This window comes from Pseudophryne corroboree, chromosome 2 (assembly GCF_028390025.1).
Source record: "Pseudophryne corroboree isolate aPseCor3 chromosome 2, aPseCor3.hap2, whole genome shotgun sequence".
NCBI classification, from domain to species: Eukaryota; Metazoa; Chordata; class Amphibia; order Anura; family Myobatrachidae; genus Pseudophryne; species Pseudophryne corroboree.
The window spans coordinates 50280878-50298790 of NC_086445.1; the positions used below are offsets into that span (position 1 = coordinate 50280878).

The 17913-nt window shown below is 44.5% G+C and overlaps 2 protein-coding genes across 3 annotated transcripts in view; both read left to right on the plus strand.

The window, feature by feature from the left end:
- CAPN5 (calpain 5) overlaps window positions 1–17913 on the plus strand; it is a 173239-nt gene that overhangs the window by 139551 nt on the left and 15775 nt on the right. For both annotated transcript variants that reach the window (XM_063951269.1, XM_063951270.1), the window contains exons 4-5: window positions 14684–14892; window positions 16653–16845. In XM_063951269.1, the coding sequence (XP_063807339.1) occupies window positions 14684–14892; window positions 16653–16845 (402 nt within the window). The remainder of the gene's footprint in view (window positions 1–14683; window positions 14893–16652; window positions 16846–17913) is intronic.
- OMP (olfactory marker protein) lies at window positions 6422–6974 on the plus strand. Its single transcript, XM_063951271.1, has one exon. The coding sequence runs from the start codon at window positions 6422–6424 to the stop codon at window positions 6893–6895; it is 474 nt and encodes a 157-aa protein (XP_063807341.1). The 3' UTR covers window positions 6896–6974.

Genomic DNA, 17913 nt, shown 5'->3' on the forward strand with positions numbered 1-17913 from the left:
CGGTGCATGCGTAGATTGGACAGGTCTGAATTACCCCCTGTGACCTAAAAGCCAGACTACAGTGCGCAGAATACTCATGTTGCAAAAATAGAGTATGTTACAACTCTGTTAGAGGAAGGCCTCCCAAATGTTTATTAGTCTGGACATAAAAAATAAAAAAAAAATAAAAATTAATTTGTGCCTTGTGCGATTGGCAATCCACATGCTTAGACTTAGGTAATTATTACCGGGATCCGGTCTTTAAGTCGACTTCACTTAGGTCGACACTCATTAGGTTGACCACTATTGATCGACATTGAAAAAAGTTGACATGAGTTTTTCTTTTCTTTTTGAATTTTTTCATACTTTACGATCCACGTGGACTACCTGTGGGAATAGTAACCTGTGCCAAGCGCAGCGAGGCACCTTGCCCGAAGTTCCCTCGCCATGTGAGGGGGCACGGTGCACTAATTGGGGTTCCCAGTCATTTTACAAAGAAAACGACACCCACATTTTTTTTTAAACGGTCGATATTTTTCCATGTCATTGACCTAATGACCGTGTCGACCTAGTCACTGTTGACCAATAGTAGTGGATCTAATGACTGCACTCTCCACCCATTTACTGTAATGCGGGTGCATGGTGCATTGCACTTTTTAGTACAATGTAGTACTCCCGTTTTCTCTATCGTCCTAGTGGATGCTGGGGTTCCTGAAAGGACCATGGGGAATAGTGGCTCCGCAGGAGACAGGGCACAAAAAGTAAAGCTTTAGGATCAGGTGGTGTGCACTGGCTCCTCCCCCTATGACCCTCCTCCAAGCCTCAGTTAGGTTTTTGTGCCCGGCCAAGAAGGGTGCAATCTAGGTGGCTCTCCTAAAGAGCTGCTTAGAAAAGTTTAGCTTAGGTTTTTTATTTTACAGTGAGTCCTGCTGGCAACAGGATCACTGCATCGAGGGACTTAGGGGAGAAGAAGTAAACTCACCTGCGTGCAGGATGGATTGGCTTCTTTGGCTACTGGACATTAGCTCCAGAGGGACGATCACAGGTACAGCCTGGATGGTCACCGGAGCCTCGCCGCCGGCCCCCTTGCAGATGCTGAAAAGAGAAGAAGGTCCAGAATCGGCGGCAGAAGACTCCTCAGTCTTCTTAAGGTAGCGCACAGCACTGCAGCTGTGCGCCATTGCTCTCAGCACACTTCACACGGCAGTCACTGAGGGTGCAGGGCGCTGGGAGGGGGGCGCCCTGGGCAGCAATGAAAATCCTTTTTTTGGCAAAAAATACCTCACATATAGCCTCCGGGGCTATATGGAGATATTTAACCCCTGCCAGAATCCATTTTTAAGCGGGAGACGAGCCCGCCGAAAAGGGGGCGGGGCCTATCTCCTCAGCACACAGCGCCATTTCCTCACACAGTTCCGCTGGTCAGGAAGGCTCCCAGGCTCTCCCCTGCACTGCACTACAGAAACAGGGTTAAATCAAGAGAGGGGGGCAAAATTTGGCGAAATTGTGATTATATAAAAGCAGCTATAAGGGAGCACTTATTATAAGGCTATCCCTGTAAAATATAGCGCTTTGGTGTGTGCTGGCAAACTCTCCCTCTGTCTCCCCAAGGGGCTAGTGGGGTCCTGTCCTCTATCAGAGCATTCCCTGTGTGTGTGTGCTATATGTCGGTACGTGTGTGTCGACATGTATGAGGACGATGTTGGTGAGGAGGCGGAGCAAATTGCCTGTAATGGTGATGTCACTCTCTAGGGAGTCGACACCGGAATGGATGGCTTATTTATGGAATTACGTGATAATGTCAACACGCTGCAAGGTCGGTTGGCGACATGAGACGGCTGGCAAACAAATTAGTACCTGCCCAGGCGTCTCAAACACCGTCAGGGGCGTTAAAACGTCCTTTTTACCTCAGTCGGTCGACAGACACAGACACGGACACTGATTTCAGTGTCGACGGTGAAGAAACAAACGTATTTCCCTTTAGGGCCACACGTTACTTGTTAAGGGCAATGAAGGAGGTGTTACATATTTCTGATACTACAAGTACCACAAAAGAGGGTATTATGTGGGATGTGAAAAAACTACCTGTAGTTTTTCCTGAATCAGATAAATTAAATGAAGTGTGTGATGATGCGTGGGTTCCCCCCGATAGAAAATTATTGGCGGTATACCCTTTCCCGCCAGAAGTTAGGGCGCGTTGGGAAACACCCCTTAGGGTGGATAAGGCGCTCACACGCTTATCAAAACAAGTGGCGGTACCGTCTATAGATAGGGCCGTCCTCAAGGAGCCAGCTGACAGGAGGCTGGAAAATATCATAAAAAGTATATACACACATACTGGTGTTATACTGCGACCAGCGATCGCCTCAGCCTGGATGTGCAGAGCTGGGGTGGCTTGGTCGGATTCCCTGACTAAAAATATTGATACCCTTGACAGGGACAGTATTTTATTGACTATAGAGCATTTAAAGGATGCATTTCTATATATGCGAGATGCACAGAGGGATATTTGCACTCTGGCATCAAGAGTAAGTGCGATGTCCATATCTGCCAGAAGATGTTTATGGACACGACAGGGGTCAGGTGATGCAGATTCCAAACGGCACAAAGGTGTATTGCCGTATAAAGGAAGAGGAGTTTATTAGGGGTCGGTCCATCGGACCTGGTGGCCACGGCAACTGCTGGAAAATCCACCGTTTTTACCCTAAGTCACATCTCTGCAGAAAAAGACACCGTCTTTTCAGCCTCAGTCCTTTCGTCCCTATAAGAGTCATATCTGCCCAGGGATAGAGGAAAGGGAAGAAGACTGCAGCAGGCAGCCCATTCCCAGGAACAGAAGCATTCCACCGCTTCTGCCAAGCTCTCAGCATGACGCTGGGACCGTACAGGACCCCTGGATCCTACAAGTAGTATCCCAGGGGTACAGATTGGAATGTCGAGACGTTTCCCCTTCGCAGGCTCCTGAAGTCTGCTTTACCAAGGTCTCCCTCCGACAAGGAGGCAGTATGGGAAACAATTCACAAGCTGTATTCCCAGCAGGTGATAATCAAATTACCCCTCCTACAACAAGGAAAGGGGTATTATTCCACACTATATTGGGGTACTGAAGCCAGAAGGCTAGGTGAGACCTATTCTGAATCTAAAAAAATTTGAACACTTACAAAGGTTCAAATCAAGATGGAGTCACTCAGAGCAGTGATAACGAACCAGGAAGAAGGGGACTATATAGTGTCCCGGGACATCAGGGATGCTTACCTCCATGTCCCAAATTTGCCCTTCTCAAAGGGTACCTCAGGTTCGTGGTACAGAACTGTCACTATCAGTTTCAGACGCTGCCGTTTGGATTGTCCACGGCACCCCGGGTCTTTACCAAGGTAATGGCCGAAATGATGATTCTTCTGCTTCGAAGAAAAGGCGTCTTAATTATCCCTTACTTGGACGATCTCCTGATAAGGGCAAAGTCCAGGGAACAGTTGGAGGTCGGAGTAGCACTATCTCGGATACTACTACAACAGCACGGGTGGATTCTAAATATTCCAAAATCGCAGCTGATCCCGACGACACGTCTGCTGTGCCTAGGGATGATTCTGGACACAGTCCAGAAAAAGGTGTTTCTCCCGGAAGAGAAAGCCAGGGAGTTATCCGAGCTAGTCAGGAACCTCCTAAAACCAGGAAAAGTGTCAGTGCATCATTGCACAAGGGTCCTGGTAAAAATGGTGGCTTCCTACGAAGCAATTCCATTCGGCAGATTTCACGCAAGAACTTTTCAGTGGGATCTGCTGGACAAATGGTCCGGATCGCATCTTCAGATGCATCAGCGGATAACCCTATATCCAAGGACAAGGGGGTGTCTCCTGTGGTGGTTACAGAGTGCTCATCTTCTAGAGGGCCGCAGATTCGGCATTCAGGATTGGATGCTGGTGACCACGGAGGCCAGCCCGAGAGGCTGGGGAGCAGTCACACAAGGAAAAAATTTCTAGGGAGTGTGATCAAGTCTGGAGACTTTTCTCCACATAAATATACTGGAGCTAAGGGTAAATTTATAATGCTCTAAGCTTAGCAAGACCTCTGCTTCAAGGTCAGCCGGTATTGATCCAGTGGGAAAAACATCACGGCAGTCGCCCACGTAAACAGACAGGGCGGCACAAGAAGCAGGAGGGCAATGGCAGAAACTGCAAGGACTTTTCGCTGGGCGGAAAATCATGTGATAGCACTGTCAGCAGTGTTTCATTCCGGGAATGGAAACTGGGAAGCAGACTTCCTCAGCAGGCACGACCTCCACCCGGGAGAGTGGTAACTTCATCGGGAAGTTTTTCCACATGATTGTAAACCGTTGGGAAATACCAAAGGTGGACATGATGGCGTCCCGTCTGAACAAAAAACGGGACAGGTATTGCGCCAGGTCAAGAGACCCTCAGGCAATAGCTGTGGACGTTCTGGTAACACCGTGGGTGTACCAGTCGGTGTATGTGTTCCCTCCTCTGCTTCTCATACATAAGGTACTGAGAATTATAAGACGTAGAGGAGTATGAACTATACTCATGGCTCCGGATTGGCCAAGAAGGACTTGGTACCCGGAACTTCAAGAGATGCTCACAGAGGACTTATGGCCTCTGCCGCTAAGAAGGGATTTGCTTCAGCAAGTACCATGTCTGTTCCAAGACTTACCGCAGCTGCGTTTGACGGCATGGCGGTGGAACGCCGGATCCTAAGGGAAAAAGGCATTCCGGAAGAGGTCATTCCTACCCTGGTCAAAGCCAGAAAGGAGGTGACCGCACAACATTATCACCACATGTGGCGAAAATATGTTGCGTGGTGTGAGGCCAGGAAGGCCCCACGAAGAAATTTCAACTCGGTCGATTCCTGCATTTCCTGCAAACAGGAGTGTCTATGGGCCTCAAATTGGGGTCCATTAAGGTTCAAATTTCGGCCCTGTCGATTTTCTTCCAGAAAGAATTGGCTTCAGTTCCTGAAGTCCAGAAGTTTGTCAAGGGAGTATTGCATATACAACCCCCTTTTGTGCCTCCAGTGGCACTGTGGGATCGCAACGTAGTTCTGGGATTCCTCAAATCACATTGGTTTAAAACCAGTCAAATCTGTGGATTTGAAGCATCTCACATGAAAAGTGACCATGCTCTTGGACCTGGCCTGGACCAGGCGAGTGTCAAATTGGTGGTTTTTCTCAAAAAAGCCCATATCTGTTTGTCCATTCGGATGTGTAATACAATTCAGCTTGCACATTCTGTGGCAGGCCTGCCACAGCCAAAATATGTAAATGCCCATTCCACAAGGAAGGTGGGCTCATCTTGGGCGGCTGCCCGAGGGGTCTCGGCTTTACAACTTTGCCGAGCGGCTATTTAGTCAGGGGCAAACACGTTTGTAAATCCTACAAATTTGATACCCTGGCTAAGGAGGACCTGGAGTTCTCTCATTCGGTGCTGCAGAGTCATCCGCACTCTCCCGCCCGTTTGGGAGCTTTGGTATAATCCCCATGGTCCTTTCAGGAACCCCAGCATCCACTAGGACGATAGAGAAAATAAGAATTTACTTACCGATAATTCTATTTCTCGGAGTTCGTAGTGGATGCTGGGCGCCCATCCCAAGTGCGGATTATCTGCAATACTTGTACATAGTTACAAAAATCGGGTTATTATTGTTGTGAGCCATCTTTTCAGAGGCTCCGCTGTTATCATACTGTTAACTGGGTTCAGATCACAGGTTGTACAGTGTGATTAGTGTGGCTGGTATGAGTCTTACCCGGGATTCAAAATCCTTCCTTATTGTGTACGCTCGTCCGGGCACAGTATCCTAACTGAGGCTTGGAGGAGGGTCATAGGGGGAGGAGCCAGTGCACACCACCTGATCCTAAAGCTTTACTTTTTGTGCCCTGTCTCCTGCGGAGCCGCTATTCCCCATGGTCCTTTCAGGAACCCCAGCATCCACTACGGACTCCGAGAAATAGAATTATCGGTAAGTAAATTCTTATTAAAGCCTCACCTCCTGGCGCATCTTGGAAATGGTGACCCACTCCTGATAGGCTGCAAAATGCATATTATGTAGAGTTTAGCAACTGCAGCAGGATGTAATTAGGAAGGGTTAATCAGGCTCGTACAGTCATAAAGTAAAGGCATCCTATTTACTCAGTCATTACTGTTTCCTTTCTCCTGGCATACTGTTTCTAAGGCGAGCGGCACCATCCGTCTACTCCCCGAAGGTGTGCTTACATAAGCTGTTACGTAGTAGCAGGGCTGTAAATTAGACAAGAGAGCATCCGCAGTAAAACCCCGAAGGACAGGTCGCCTCAATGAATTGGGTTGCTTAGCACTGCTGACTGAGAGGAAAAGGTGACGAAGAGAGATACCGGGCTTCACAAGTTCAGTTTTACGCTGTCTGGTAAGACGAGAAGATCTCTCCAAGCGTCGTCTTCCCTTGGCTGAGCATCATGGCATCGGAGACGGCAGAAATTGAACTCTTCTTCACAGAGGATGCCCAACTCACAAAGTGCATGCGCATGCGGGCACATAGCCTCCAGCAGAGGAACGCCAGACCCCAGGACGGCGAGAAGCTACTGAAGGCCAATGAGTACATCTACCGCCTGGACTTCGGCAGGCAGAGGCTCAAGTTTATGCAGTGGAAAGTCGGCCTTAAAACACCTGGAAAGGTTGTGATCACCGGGACTTCCCAACACTGGACTCCAGACCTCACCAACCTCATGAACCGACAGCTCCTGGACCCATCAGCCATCTTCTGGAAAACTGGACAAGCTGACATTGAGTGCAATGAGGCCGATGCCCAAGAGTTTGGGGAGAGGTTGTGCGATCTGGCCAAAATCCGCAAGGTCATGTACTTTGTCCTCAGCTTTGCGGACGGCGCGGAGCCGGCCAACGTCAAGTGCTCAGTGAGGTTCAAAGCCTGAGGAGACTGGACTGTTTGGTGCTATAAGCCGGTTGAAATCTGAGCAGCTGCAATCATTTAACGCAGAGGTATTCAACATTCAGCCCTCCAGTTGTAGTGAAACTACACATCCCAGCATGCCCTGCCACTGTTTTGCTATTGACATGTTGTGGAATTTGTGGTTCCTCAATAGTTAGTGGGCCGCATGTCGAATACCTCTCATTTAAAGTGTAGAATTCCTAAAACTTATTTTCCTGGTTCTAAATGTTTTCTTGTCCGATATCGCCGTTTAAGTATAGAGCACATTATAAACCAGAAATATGTTAGTTGTACTTTATTAGTGATTGGGTAAGGCACAGATTTTGCAGTTCAGCGTAAGACGGAGCAGAACAGACCACCCATATGCAACTAATTTACTGAACAACCCTCATGTTTGCAAAGCAATGTCTAGTTAGGAGTGTTCTATGTTCTCTCTGTGTTTAAATTCCATTTGATCTGTGATTGTAAATGCAATTAAAATCCCATTCTCTAGTGAGCTGTGGTAATTACAAGAGTGAGATACAAATTTAAGCGTTTGCTACTATCATTTATACGTGCCTAGTATCTGTGTTATGATTTTACGCCTTAACTATCATCCTGCAAGTTTAACATTATATATATATATATATATATATATATATATATATATATATATATAGGACAAGTGGCGTTTGTCTTATGATTTATGCTGGTTAAGTTGGTGCGCCAAATCAGGTTTCCAATTTTGCCTATATATTATACATCCGATCTCTGTAACTGTATATAGTTTTGTGAAACTTGTTCGTCATCATTGAAGATGTTCTGTGGCGATCACACGAAACAGCTGTGTCGTGCGTTATCCTGTACATATCAAATTCCTTCCTATCAGCATTCAAAGCTCCCGCCACAAATCTACCGCTGTATATTGTAACGTTCATCGGCTACAAAGTGTTTACGGTTATAAAATAAGGTGTATTTATATGTCCATTGTGAAATAAACTTTTTGTATTCCATTTTGGCTTTCTTAGATTGTCTTGATTTACGTGTAAGTGCCGGTTTTCCATTATTTCTTAACCGTGTATAAGTATCGTAAGTGCGGAAGTAGTTCTAGGTGCGGTGTGGAACATAGAGGGCAAATTATTTTCTATTTTTTTTTTTTTTATTATGTTCTGATAGTTTTTAGTATAGTTCAGCGATATTTTACAACTTTGGCATAACCTAATGACCCGGCGGTTTTCATGTGTCTCCCCCTTTAATGTTTATGATCCAATTAGTGATTGGAAAATCGCATTCCCATGCAAACCTGCTGAGTGAGCCGCGCCAGCAGACTGTAATTGAAATTATGCTCAGGTATCCGTCTTAAGTCGCGACTCGAGTTCCTGTTTATTTAATTAACAAAAAGTTAAACTTTCCCCACCAACAAATTGGTGTTAGATGCCCCTCGCTGCTTCTCTTTTTGTGTTACAATTTGTATTAAGTAATATAATTATTTGCGAATCGTTGTTGTTTCAGGACTATAAATAAAGTTTTTTTATTTTTTGTTTATTTATTACTATATTATTTCTGTATCGTCTTGTGTGCTTAAAACTTTTTCCATTTTCTGAGAAATACATACATTTTGCCTGGTCTACTTTGACGTTTTCTTCATACTACTGTAGAAGTAAACTCTGATGTTGCTTATTATCCGGTGGCATTGGCTGGTGACGGGAGTCACACTTGCCGCATAGAAGAGCCTAGCATCCTATAAACAACATATATGCAAGCACACTGATCCCAAGCCAGTACATCCGGAGAAGAAGAGCGTTCACTTGAAATGTTGATTTTCCAACCTGTTTCACCAGCATTGAAGAAACACTTCTCCGGTTGTCTTTGATAACAGCCTCTCTGATCTCAGATGTTGTGGTTGCGCAGTCCTTAGTTCAGGAGAAGCTGGAATCTGTTCATGTATGTGAATGCATGGGCTGATGTTGGGATACAGATGGGACCGTCCCTGGTCCCCAGGGTGCTCCCTACTACCCCCGGGATTAATGAGTCACGTAGGATCAGGATACATCTATGCAGGATGGGACCGACACAGCACAGGAAATAAACAAGTAATTTTCCTGATCTGTGAGCGTCATAACTGCAAGCTCTAGAGGAAATGGGCCAGAACGTGGCAACAACAGTTTTATACCAAAAAATGTAAAATCATGCACTTGGATCTCAACAATCCAAAGGCTAAATATAGCATTTAATATTATTATTATTAATATTATTTATTATTATTATTATTATTATTACCAGTTATTAATGTCATTATAATGCAAATTACCAAGGAGGAAAGGGATTTAGGAGTAACTTTTTTTTCAGGTGACTTAAAGTCAGTTAAGCAATGAGGAAGGCAGGTCAGATGCTTGGCTGCATAGAGAAAGGAATCAGCAGCAGAAAGCAAGAGGCAATCATGCCACTGTATAGGTCATTGGTACGGCCTCATCTAGAATACTCTGTTCAATTCTGGAGGTCATTTCTCCAGAAGGATATAAATACATTGGAGAGCATTCAAAGAAAGGCATCTAAAATGTTGCTTGGCCTACAGCACATAACTTACATGGAAAGACTAAAAGGGTCATTCCGTGTGACTCATGTTACATTTCATGTTCATTGTTAGAAGTGTAAATGCGCCACCCACTAAAATAAAGCTGAAATTCAACATTTTAAAAATCTGACAACAATATATGGGGTAGGTGGTCATAAGTAATGCTTAGAAGCAGAAAAAAAATGTACACTCTTAGCAATTACATTGTATTGTTTATATGCGTGACACATGTATGGACATAAGAACTGAGGGGGCTTATAGCCTTTTCACATCGCAATGCCGGGTCCCACAGGGAAATGGGTCCTTCCCAGGTGGAGGCGTCTCTGGGAGATGAGCTCATCTCTGCGCCGCCTCTCCCTATGCAGTGAACGAGTCCTGGGTCAATTCGACTCGCCAACCTGTTCACACTGCACCTGACCCAGTATTTAACCCGGGAATAACACTGCTTTATTCTCGGGTTGAATTACCGGGTCAGGCGACCCCAGGAATTCATCCATGGCCACTTTTACACCGCACAGCAACCTGTGTCGACCTGACTATATTATCGAGTCGAAACAGGGTTATTTTTGCGGTGTGAAAGGGGTATTTATATATTTATTTAAAACTGCTCTCCTAATTATTTTTACAATATGATTGTTCTACTATACACTTATAAGACTAACTTACCACTGACACACAAACAAAAAACTGAATGTTAACCAAATAATACTTAAAATCCGTTTTGACACGTGACTCACATTACGTACAAATGTGACCATGTTACATACGAATGTGAGTCGCGTTACATTTCTGTCCCCAATCACAGGTCTCTGATACAAATTACTATAACTTGTAGAATCCATGGGGTCGATTCAATTCAGCGACAGTCGATTCAATTCAGCGACAGTCGAATAGTGCCGGGAATTAACTTTAGCTTAATTGAATAGAGTCGGGAGCTAAGTCGGCGAATGCCCGTTCTCCCTTAACAGGTTGTTTTGTTGTTTTGTCGAGAGAATGGGCATTCTCCGACTTAACTACCCGCGACGATGCTGATTCCCGACAGAATCAGCCTCGCGCCGGCCGCGCAGCAGCCCTTTTGTCGGTTTTCTTCTATCCCCCCAGGGGGTGAGAGAAGAATTCCCGACAATTGAGGGTAACTATGAATAGCGCCGGGAGCTAATTCCCAGCGCTATTCAGCTGTTGCTGAATTGAATCGACCCCCCTGTGAATGAATCGGTGTAGGCTTGTTTAGCTTCCTGATAGACTGGGAAGATACTGTATATTAAATATTTCTTCTGGACGATGGCCATATAAAATACATTTATAAAATCCGTGGAAATTAGCCATTTTTGCTTCCCCTTCAACAACTTCCATATACCGTATGTTAAATGTTTACACACGCAGGGAAACTGATACAAGATAAATATATAGATTTTCAATTATCACACAATATACCACGATCTTTTATCAGCATAAACATACTAAAATGTTAGTGGTTACGTGAAATGTAATTTTCATGTATTGTGTCCTATATTTCATGTAATGACCCAAAAGATTTTGACATGTATAGTTTAGAGCAGAGAAGGGAAAGGGGGAACATGATAGAAACTTTCAAGTTTATTAAGGGTTTTAGCAAGGTCCAGGAGGGAGACGTTCTTCACAGGAAGAGAAATATTAAAACACGAGGACATGCACTGAGACTGGAGGGAGGGAGGTTTGGGGGAAAATTAGGGTAATTGACAAGTGGAGTAGCCTCCCATCAGAGGTGGTAGAGGCTAAGACAGTAGAGCAATTTAAACATGCATGGGATAGACATAAGGATATCCTTACAGAGAACTGAGGATCTAATAGGGTTTGAGGTAACAGGTTAAAAAATAAGCAGACTAGATGGGCCAAGTGGATCTTCTCTGCCGTCACATTCTATGTTTCTATGTTTCTCTGTAGAAATCAGTGATAGGCCTGTCTCCTATATTGGGTCACGTCTTTTTAATTAAATAGATGTCCTATAGAAAAATGCATCTGATAGTCTCATCATGAAGACCCTCTTCTCCTGAGGAGGACCTCAGTTGGGTTATCAGTCTCCTCCACCCCATGACCATCTCATCAATATGAGGAGACGCTTTGAAAATCCCAACATTTGCCCACTGAAGCAGAAGGGATTGTGGTCTTCCCAGACTGGGAAGTCCCCATTAGGGTAACCTTCAGTATGCCAAGTCACACAATACTAGATAACTCTGTGGCTCACCACTGCGTGTAGTTTGTCCTACCCAGACTTTGGGGTAAATAGGGATTTGCAGGCATTGGCGTGTTTTCTGTGATTTACCCGCTAGATGCAATGCAAAAATAAATAAAAAAGGCAAAATCGGGTTGCCATTATTGCATCTTTTAATCTAGCGGGTTAAGGGCCGAATTCAATTAGCCCCGTTAAGTCAACGGTGAAAAAGGATGGTAGCCCTGGTCTTTATCGCCTGAGGCTATTCACTTCCAGACCCTTTTTCACCCCAGGCCGTAGAACGTAGCAGTTTTCAGGCTTGCAGGAAACTTAACTCCCATGCTCTGTACATAACTGCTGTTCTGTGTAACCCTCTGATCTCTGGTGCTGACCCCCATCTGTTATCAGTATTACAGTAAAACTGCACTTGGGGCAGAGTGAACATGTACACATCACAGAGCCGTGCAGTGTAACAGACGTGGTCCAGAGATGGGAGTCTATTTATGAAGCAGTGAAAAGAGTGGAGAAGTGAGCCTGTGGAGAAGTTGCCCATGGCAACCAATCAGCTGCTCTGTACAATTGTATAGTATGCCAATGATAAATGTTACTTCAATGCTGATTGGTTGCCATGGGCTACATCTCCACTGGCTCACTTCACCTCACTTTTCACTGCTTCATGAATAGACCCCAAGGTCTCTAAAACGTTTTATTGTCTGAAATACGAGCAAAGCGTTCTTCCTGGTAATTACGTATAATCCTTTTATCCCGGACACCAGGAAATCAGCAGGTTGCTGTGCAATCAGAGAGCGGCGCTATCATGCAATATATCATTGACGTTTACTTCATATTACATGTTTGTCAATGACGGTGTACATAAACAGGACAATAATTTGGGAATATCATAAAAATATAACGTGTCTGTTCAGCTTCTATAGTAACAGCTGTTTGCATAGAGCAATCATTCCTATCGGTCCCTGCCTCAGTGTAGCTCGCAAACAAAGTCACACCAGTGACCCCAGTGCTGTGAGGCAGCCATGCTAACCACTGAGGCACCATGCTGCCAGCCTATAAAACAAATCCATCTTTGTTACATGCGATTGGCTTAGTGGTCTCCATGGGTCAGTTAGCCAGTATGAAGTTACGGATGCCCGCAGCCAAAATCTGCCCATTTTTCAGGGAATGTGGCAATTTGTAGAGGAAGCACACTGGTTATTACGCTAGTCACAGGAGAGATCAGGGCATTCCATTGCAGTGTAGTGGGAATGAGCTAAGTGTGGGTGGGGCGATTTGTGTATGGACACCTTGGGGTAAATTTACTAAGATGGGAGTTCTATTTAAGATGGGATGTTGCCCCTAGCAACCAATCATATTCTACTTCTCATTTATCTAGCACCTTCTAGGAGATAATACCTGTTATCTGATTGGTTGCTATGGGCAACATCCCATCTTAAATAGAACTCCCATCTTAGTAAATTTACCCCCTTGATTTAGCGAATTCCACAGTCACTCCTGCACCCCATTGAAATGGATTTTTATTTTTCATGAAACATTTGAATTTTTTCTATTTTTGTAACCACACACACACCTCAAAAAAATGCAACACAACATGACATTAGGGCACACAGGATTAACAACACATTAATAATGTCATTTAGCAATGAGAGTTCTACAATAAAGACTGAAGAGAAAATAAAGAAATTACATTGCGGTACTGAGGGGAGGAATTGTAATCCCAAATACAGCAGAGGATGATGAAGAAGGAGATTAGGCTGTGAATGACTCCACAACATGCTAACCGCGACTGTCAGATCCGACCAAGAGCGACCACCTCGGGCTAACGGCCACACCCCGGGTCGCAGCGGCTGCGTGTGACGTCACGCAGCTGCTGCTCTCCCCCCCTCCCCCCCCCCCAACGGTCAAATACACCTCTGTTGTCTGAACCGTGCCCTCCCGCCCTGCGACCGTCTCTGCCTGTTCTCGTATCTCACTGGCTGCACATGCGCAGTCGCGCATAGTAATTCAGATTGCGATTGCTGCAGTGATGCAGTCTGAATTACCCCCATTGATACCAGTAATCCGTTTCTCCAAAGTGGATACAATTACTTAATACATTTTTTTTATTAAGAATTTCCCTAAATACAAACATGTTAAAGGAGACCATAAAGAATCAATCTTAATATGAATCGCAACATCCAACTACATTATGTAAAACGCAACATTTAACTATAAGTATCTGATCAATCAAGCCACACAAGTTGATAGTAATGTTACTTCTGCATTTCAGTGTTGGTTGAATCCCATATTTAATGTGCCACCGTTTTTAGTAGTTTTCACGTTGCGTTTTTTTCATCCAGCACTAATGATTGGTCTCCTGCACGTTTCACGTTGCGTTTTTTTCATCCAGCACTAATGATTGGTCTCCTGCACGTTTCACGTTGCGTTTTTTTCATCCAGCACTAATGATTGGTCTCCTGCACGTTTCACATTGTGTTTTTTTTCATCCAGCACTAATGATTGGAATCCTGCGCGTTTCACGTTGCCTTAACGGTAACCGTTTCTTTTTACTTGATAACACAAATCCTACTTTTGCTCATGAAGTGCTCTGTAGGGCTCTGTAGAAACTGTCATGGTTTTTGTTGTCCAAAGACTAGCATCACATCTGTACTGGAAGTAGCTTAGATTCTCCTCACGTAGTCCTCTCCTTTTTCAGGAGTCTCCCGTCACATTATAGCTCCTACGTCTAGGAGCGTCAGACAGTTGGGAGTCTCCCATTGTTTAATAATAGCTGGATAACATACACGCCTGTTATTATATATCTGGTGCAACTTCCCGGTCTTTGAAGCTAACAATCTTATCTTGGTACCTTATCGATAGGCATACGGGAAGTGACATTTCCAAGTGTACAAGGCCCTTTGGCATTAAGACCTCTGTACTTCCATATATATCATTCAGGGTTCTACAGCATAAATCTGTGAGTACTGTATATGGTTCCTTGTAGTGACTTCCATTCTCCTCTCTGAGCGCAGGTCATCCCCAACTGGAAGGAACAGGAGTGGAATGCAGAGAAACCGGAGAGTTACGCTGGGATCTTTCACTTCAATTTCTGGCGGTTCGGGCAGTGGGTGGACGTGGTGATTGACGACAGACTGCCGACCATCAATAATCAACTCATCTACTGCCACTCCAATGAGAAGAACGAGATGTGGTGTGCCCTTCTGGAGAAGGCTTATGCCAAGTAGGTTCCTGGCTCGGTTCCCGTTCCTCCTGTTCCTTAATGCACTATTCTTGGTGTATAAACTGTTGTTGCATTTCTACATTTTCCATACTGGGTGCATCACACAGAACGCAAAGTATCCCAGAAAGATACAATGGGGCAGATGTAGTCATCTGGAGAAGGGATAAAGCAGTGATAAGTGGAAGGTGATAAGGCACCAGCCAATCATTACGGATTTGAAAAATGATAGTTAGAAGCTGATTGGCTGGTGCGTTATTATCACCTTCCACTTATCACTGCTTTATCCCTTCTCCGGGCTTAATACATCTGCCCCATTGTCCCTAAAGCGTATTACATGCGGCGTAACTGCGCCAGGCAGCTGGATCTTGGTGAGTTCACTACAGATCTTGCTACTTTAGGTGAGAGGCCGTTTTTGCTCATTATCCTGCCACACAGACCAGGAACATCAGTGCTTTCACCGTGGAGGCAGCCATATTGTGGGCTGGACCTACATACACAAGTTTGAAGCCTGTGGCTTGATTAAGAACATAGGGGCTGAACCTACTTGCATGCGTACATATAAGAATGGAGGATATCCATTCCCTAGTATCAGAGTTATGTCACAGATTCCTAGGTACTATGTAATTACTATTTAATAAAGCATACAAAGCATAAGCCTTAAAGAGAGAGAAATCACCAACCAATCAGCTCCTAACTGCCATTGTTTCAAACAGCCTGTAGCATGGTGGTTAGGGTCTGATTGGCTGGTATTTTATCTCCCGCCACGGCTTAGTAAATAGATTCCTTAGTGCAGTAGTCTCAACATTGCCCGGAAGTATTGGCGTGCATAAGTCTCACCTCAGAGTGAGAACATATCTGACTCATGAAGACGGTGACGGCAGCCATTTTGTAGTATCTCTGTAAAGTCACGAGTTCCGAGTTGATTTTTGGAGGAGTTCAGTTTTGGTCCAGCCCACAAATTGGCTGCCTCCGCTCTATTGAAGTGCCGGGTAGGCTCTCTCTCTGAGGTGGCCTTGGGCATTCCAGCAGCCGGAGACTAGCGCTATGGCATTGATGGAACCATCTTAAAAGACTCTAGGTCAGGGCTGGCCAAACCGGTCCTCGAGATCTACCAACGGTTCACATTTTCCAGACCACCTAGCTGGTGCACAGGTGTAATCACTACTAATTAAGATGTGCTGCATTCATTCCTAACTGACAATTCTACAGCTCTCCAGGAGGCCTGGAAAACATGAACTGTTGGTAGATCTCGAGGACCGGTTTGACCAGCCCTGCTCTAGGTGATAAGCACCAAATCTATTAGTAAACATCAAGTTTAGTAAAAAAGAAAAAAAACAACCAAAAAACAACCACCATTTTGTGATTGTCTAATTTTTGCATTGTCTATATGTCTGTGGCCGAGGAACGATGCTTGTAGGTGGTTGGTGTTGCAACAGTAGCTGGTGATGGTTCAATGTCTGAAGAGTGCTGGAAGTGCAGATGTTTTCATAAGCGCGTTTCGTTTTGGTGTTTAACAGAGAACACACTAAGAAAGTTACATAGTGACGAAACGCGTTTGACCCACTCATGCATTGTAACCTACTCATGCACTTGAACACTCTTCACTACTGGAACCATCTACTTTAGCTTCTATACAACACTACCACATCAACCTGCTACAAGCAGTGCTGACCAATATGTCTAAATTTCTTTCAATATGTTGCCATTGCAGCTACCATCTTAGCGTAAATACTTCTAATTACATCTACTCCTGTTTACAGATTAACTGGGTGTTATGAGGCTCTTGATGGTGGGAACACAGCCGATGCCCTTGTGGATTTCACCGGTGGGGTCTGTGAGCCCATCGAGCTCTCGGAAGGAGATTACATCAATGATGCCAACAAAAGAAATGAACTTTTTGAGAGAGTCCTGAAAGTACATAATCGCGGAGGCCTGATCAGCTGCTCAATCAAGGTTACTCCTCCGCTCCCCTTATAGGCTGCTTGAATGAATGTTAAAATGTCAGAGCTGCGGGAGATGGATACGTGACCGGAGTGTAATAGTAGATTTGACTTCAGCTTATGAATATAAATGCCATTTTTAATTGTGTCAAGTGGTTCAGAGAGAGATTACCTCGGCACTATGATTCCGTGAGCTCGTTATGTTATAGGAAACTTTAATTTAAATATAAATTACCTACAGCCCTTCGAGTAATAAACTTCAGCTCTTGATGAGCTGGAGGACGGTTTATCTTGCATGCAAAAATGCAGCTATGTGACTTTTTGTCTGGAAACCTCTTGTCCTGAAAAGTTCCAAAATCCCGAAAGAGAGTAAATAATTTATGCCATCACACACAAAGGGGTGTATGTAACGGGGTGCGAGTTCTGTGAACCGGTGCAATCTCGGCTATTAAGGCTGTTGATTTAAAGCGGCATTCATTTAAATTATTGCAGATTTAAATCTACAGGTGGGGCCAGTTCCCAAAATTGCATCCTATTACATATATCACATAAACCTGATTACTGACGTTTTCTCTGGGGGCAATCAATGTCAGGGATGCTGCTTATCGATGACCAGAAATATGTATTTAATGCTGTCATTTTACCAGGAAACAGGGGTGGGGCTAAAAGTTGACTCCTCCCCCACCTGATATTTACCCCCTGGGATTACATACATACCTAGGGCAGAACATAATATTTTTATGTTGCGTTCATTTATATTTACCCAGCTTAGGCACTGATTCAATTCCAGAAAGTGGGCCCCTGGTAAAAGCTCTTAGGCCCATTTAATGACACAAGCTTGCACCCAAAGCTGTTAATGATTCGTCAAAGGTAAGAATGTTGACGGTGTAATGTTAACCAGATGATGCCGACACGGAAGAGAAGTTATTTAACCCTGTCAGCATTTCAACTTTAAGCTTTAAATAACCTATTGTGTCGACATTCTGTCACCCCCCCCCCCCCCCCCCTTCTCGCAATAACTTCCAGAAAGATAAAGTAATGGAGAGTTTATTAGTAACTGGTAGTTTTTTAAAGTTGCGCA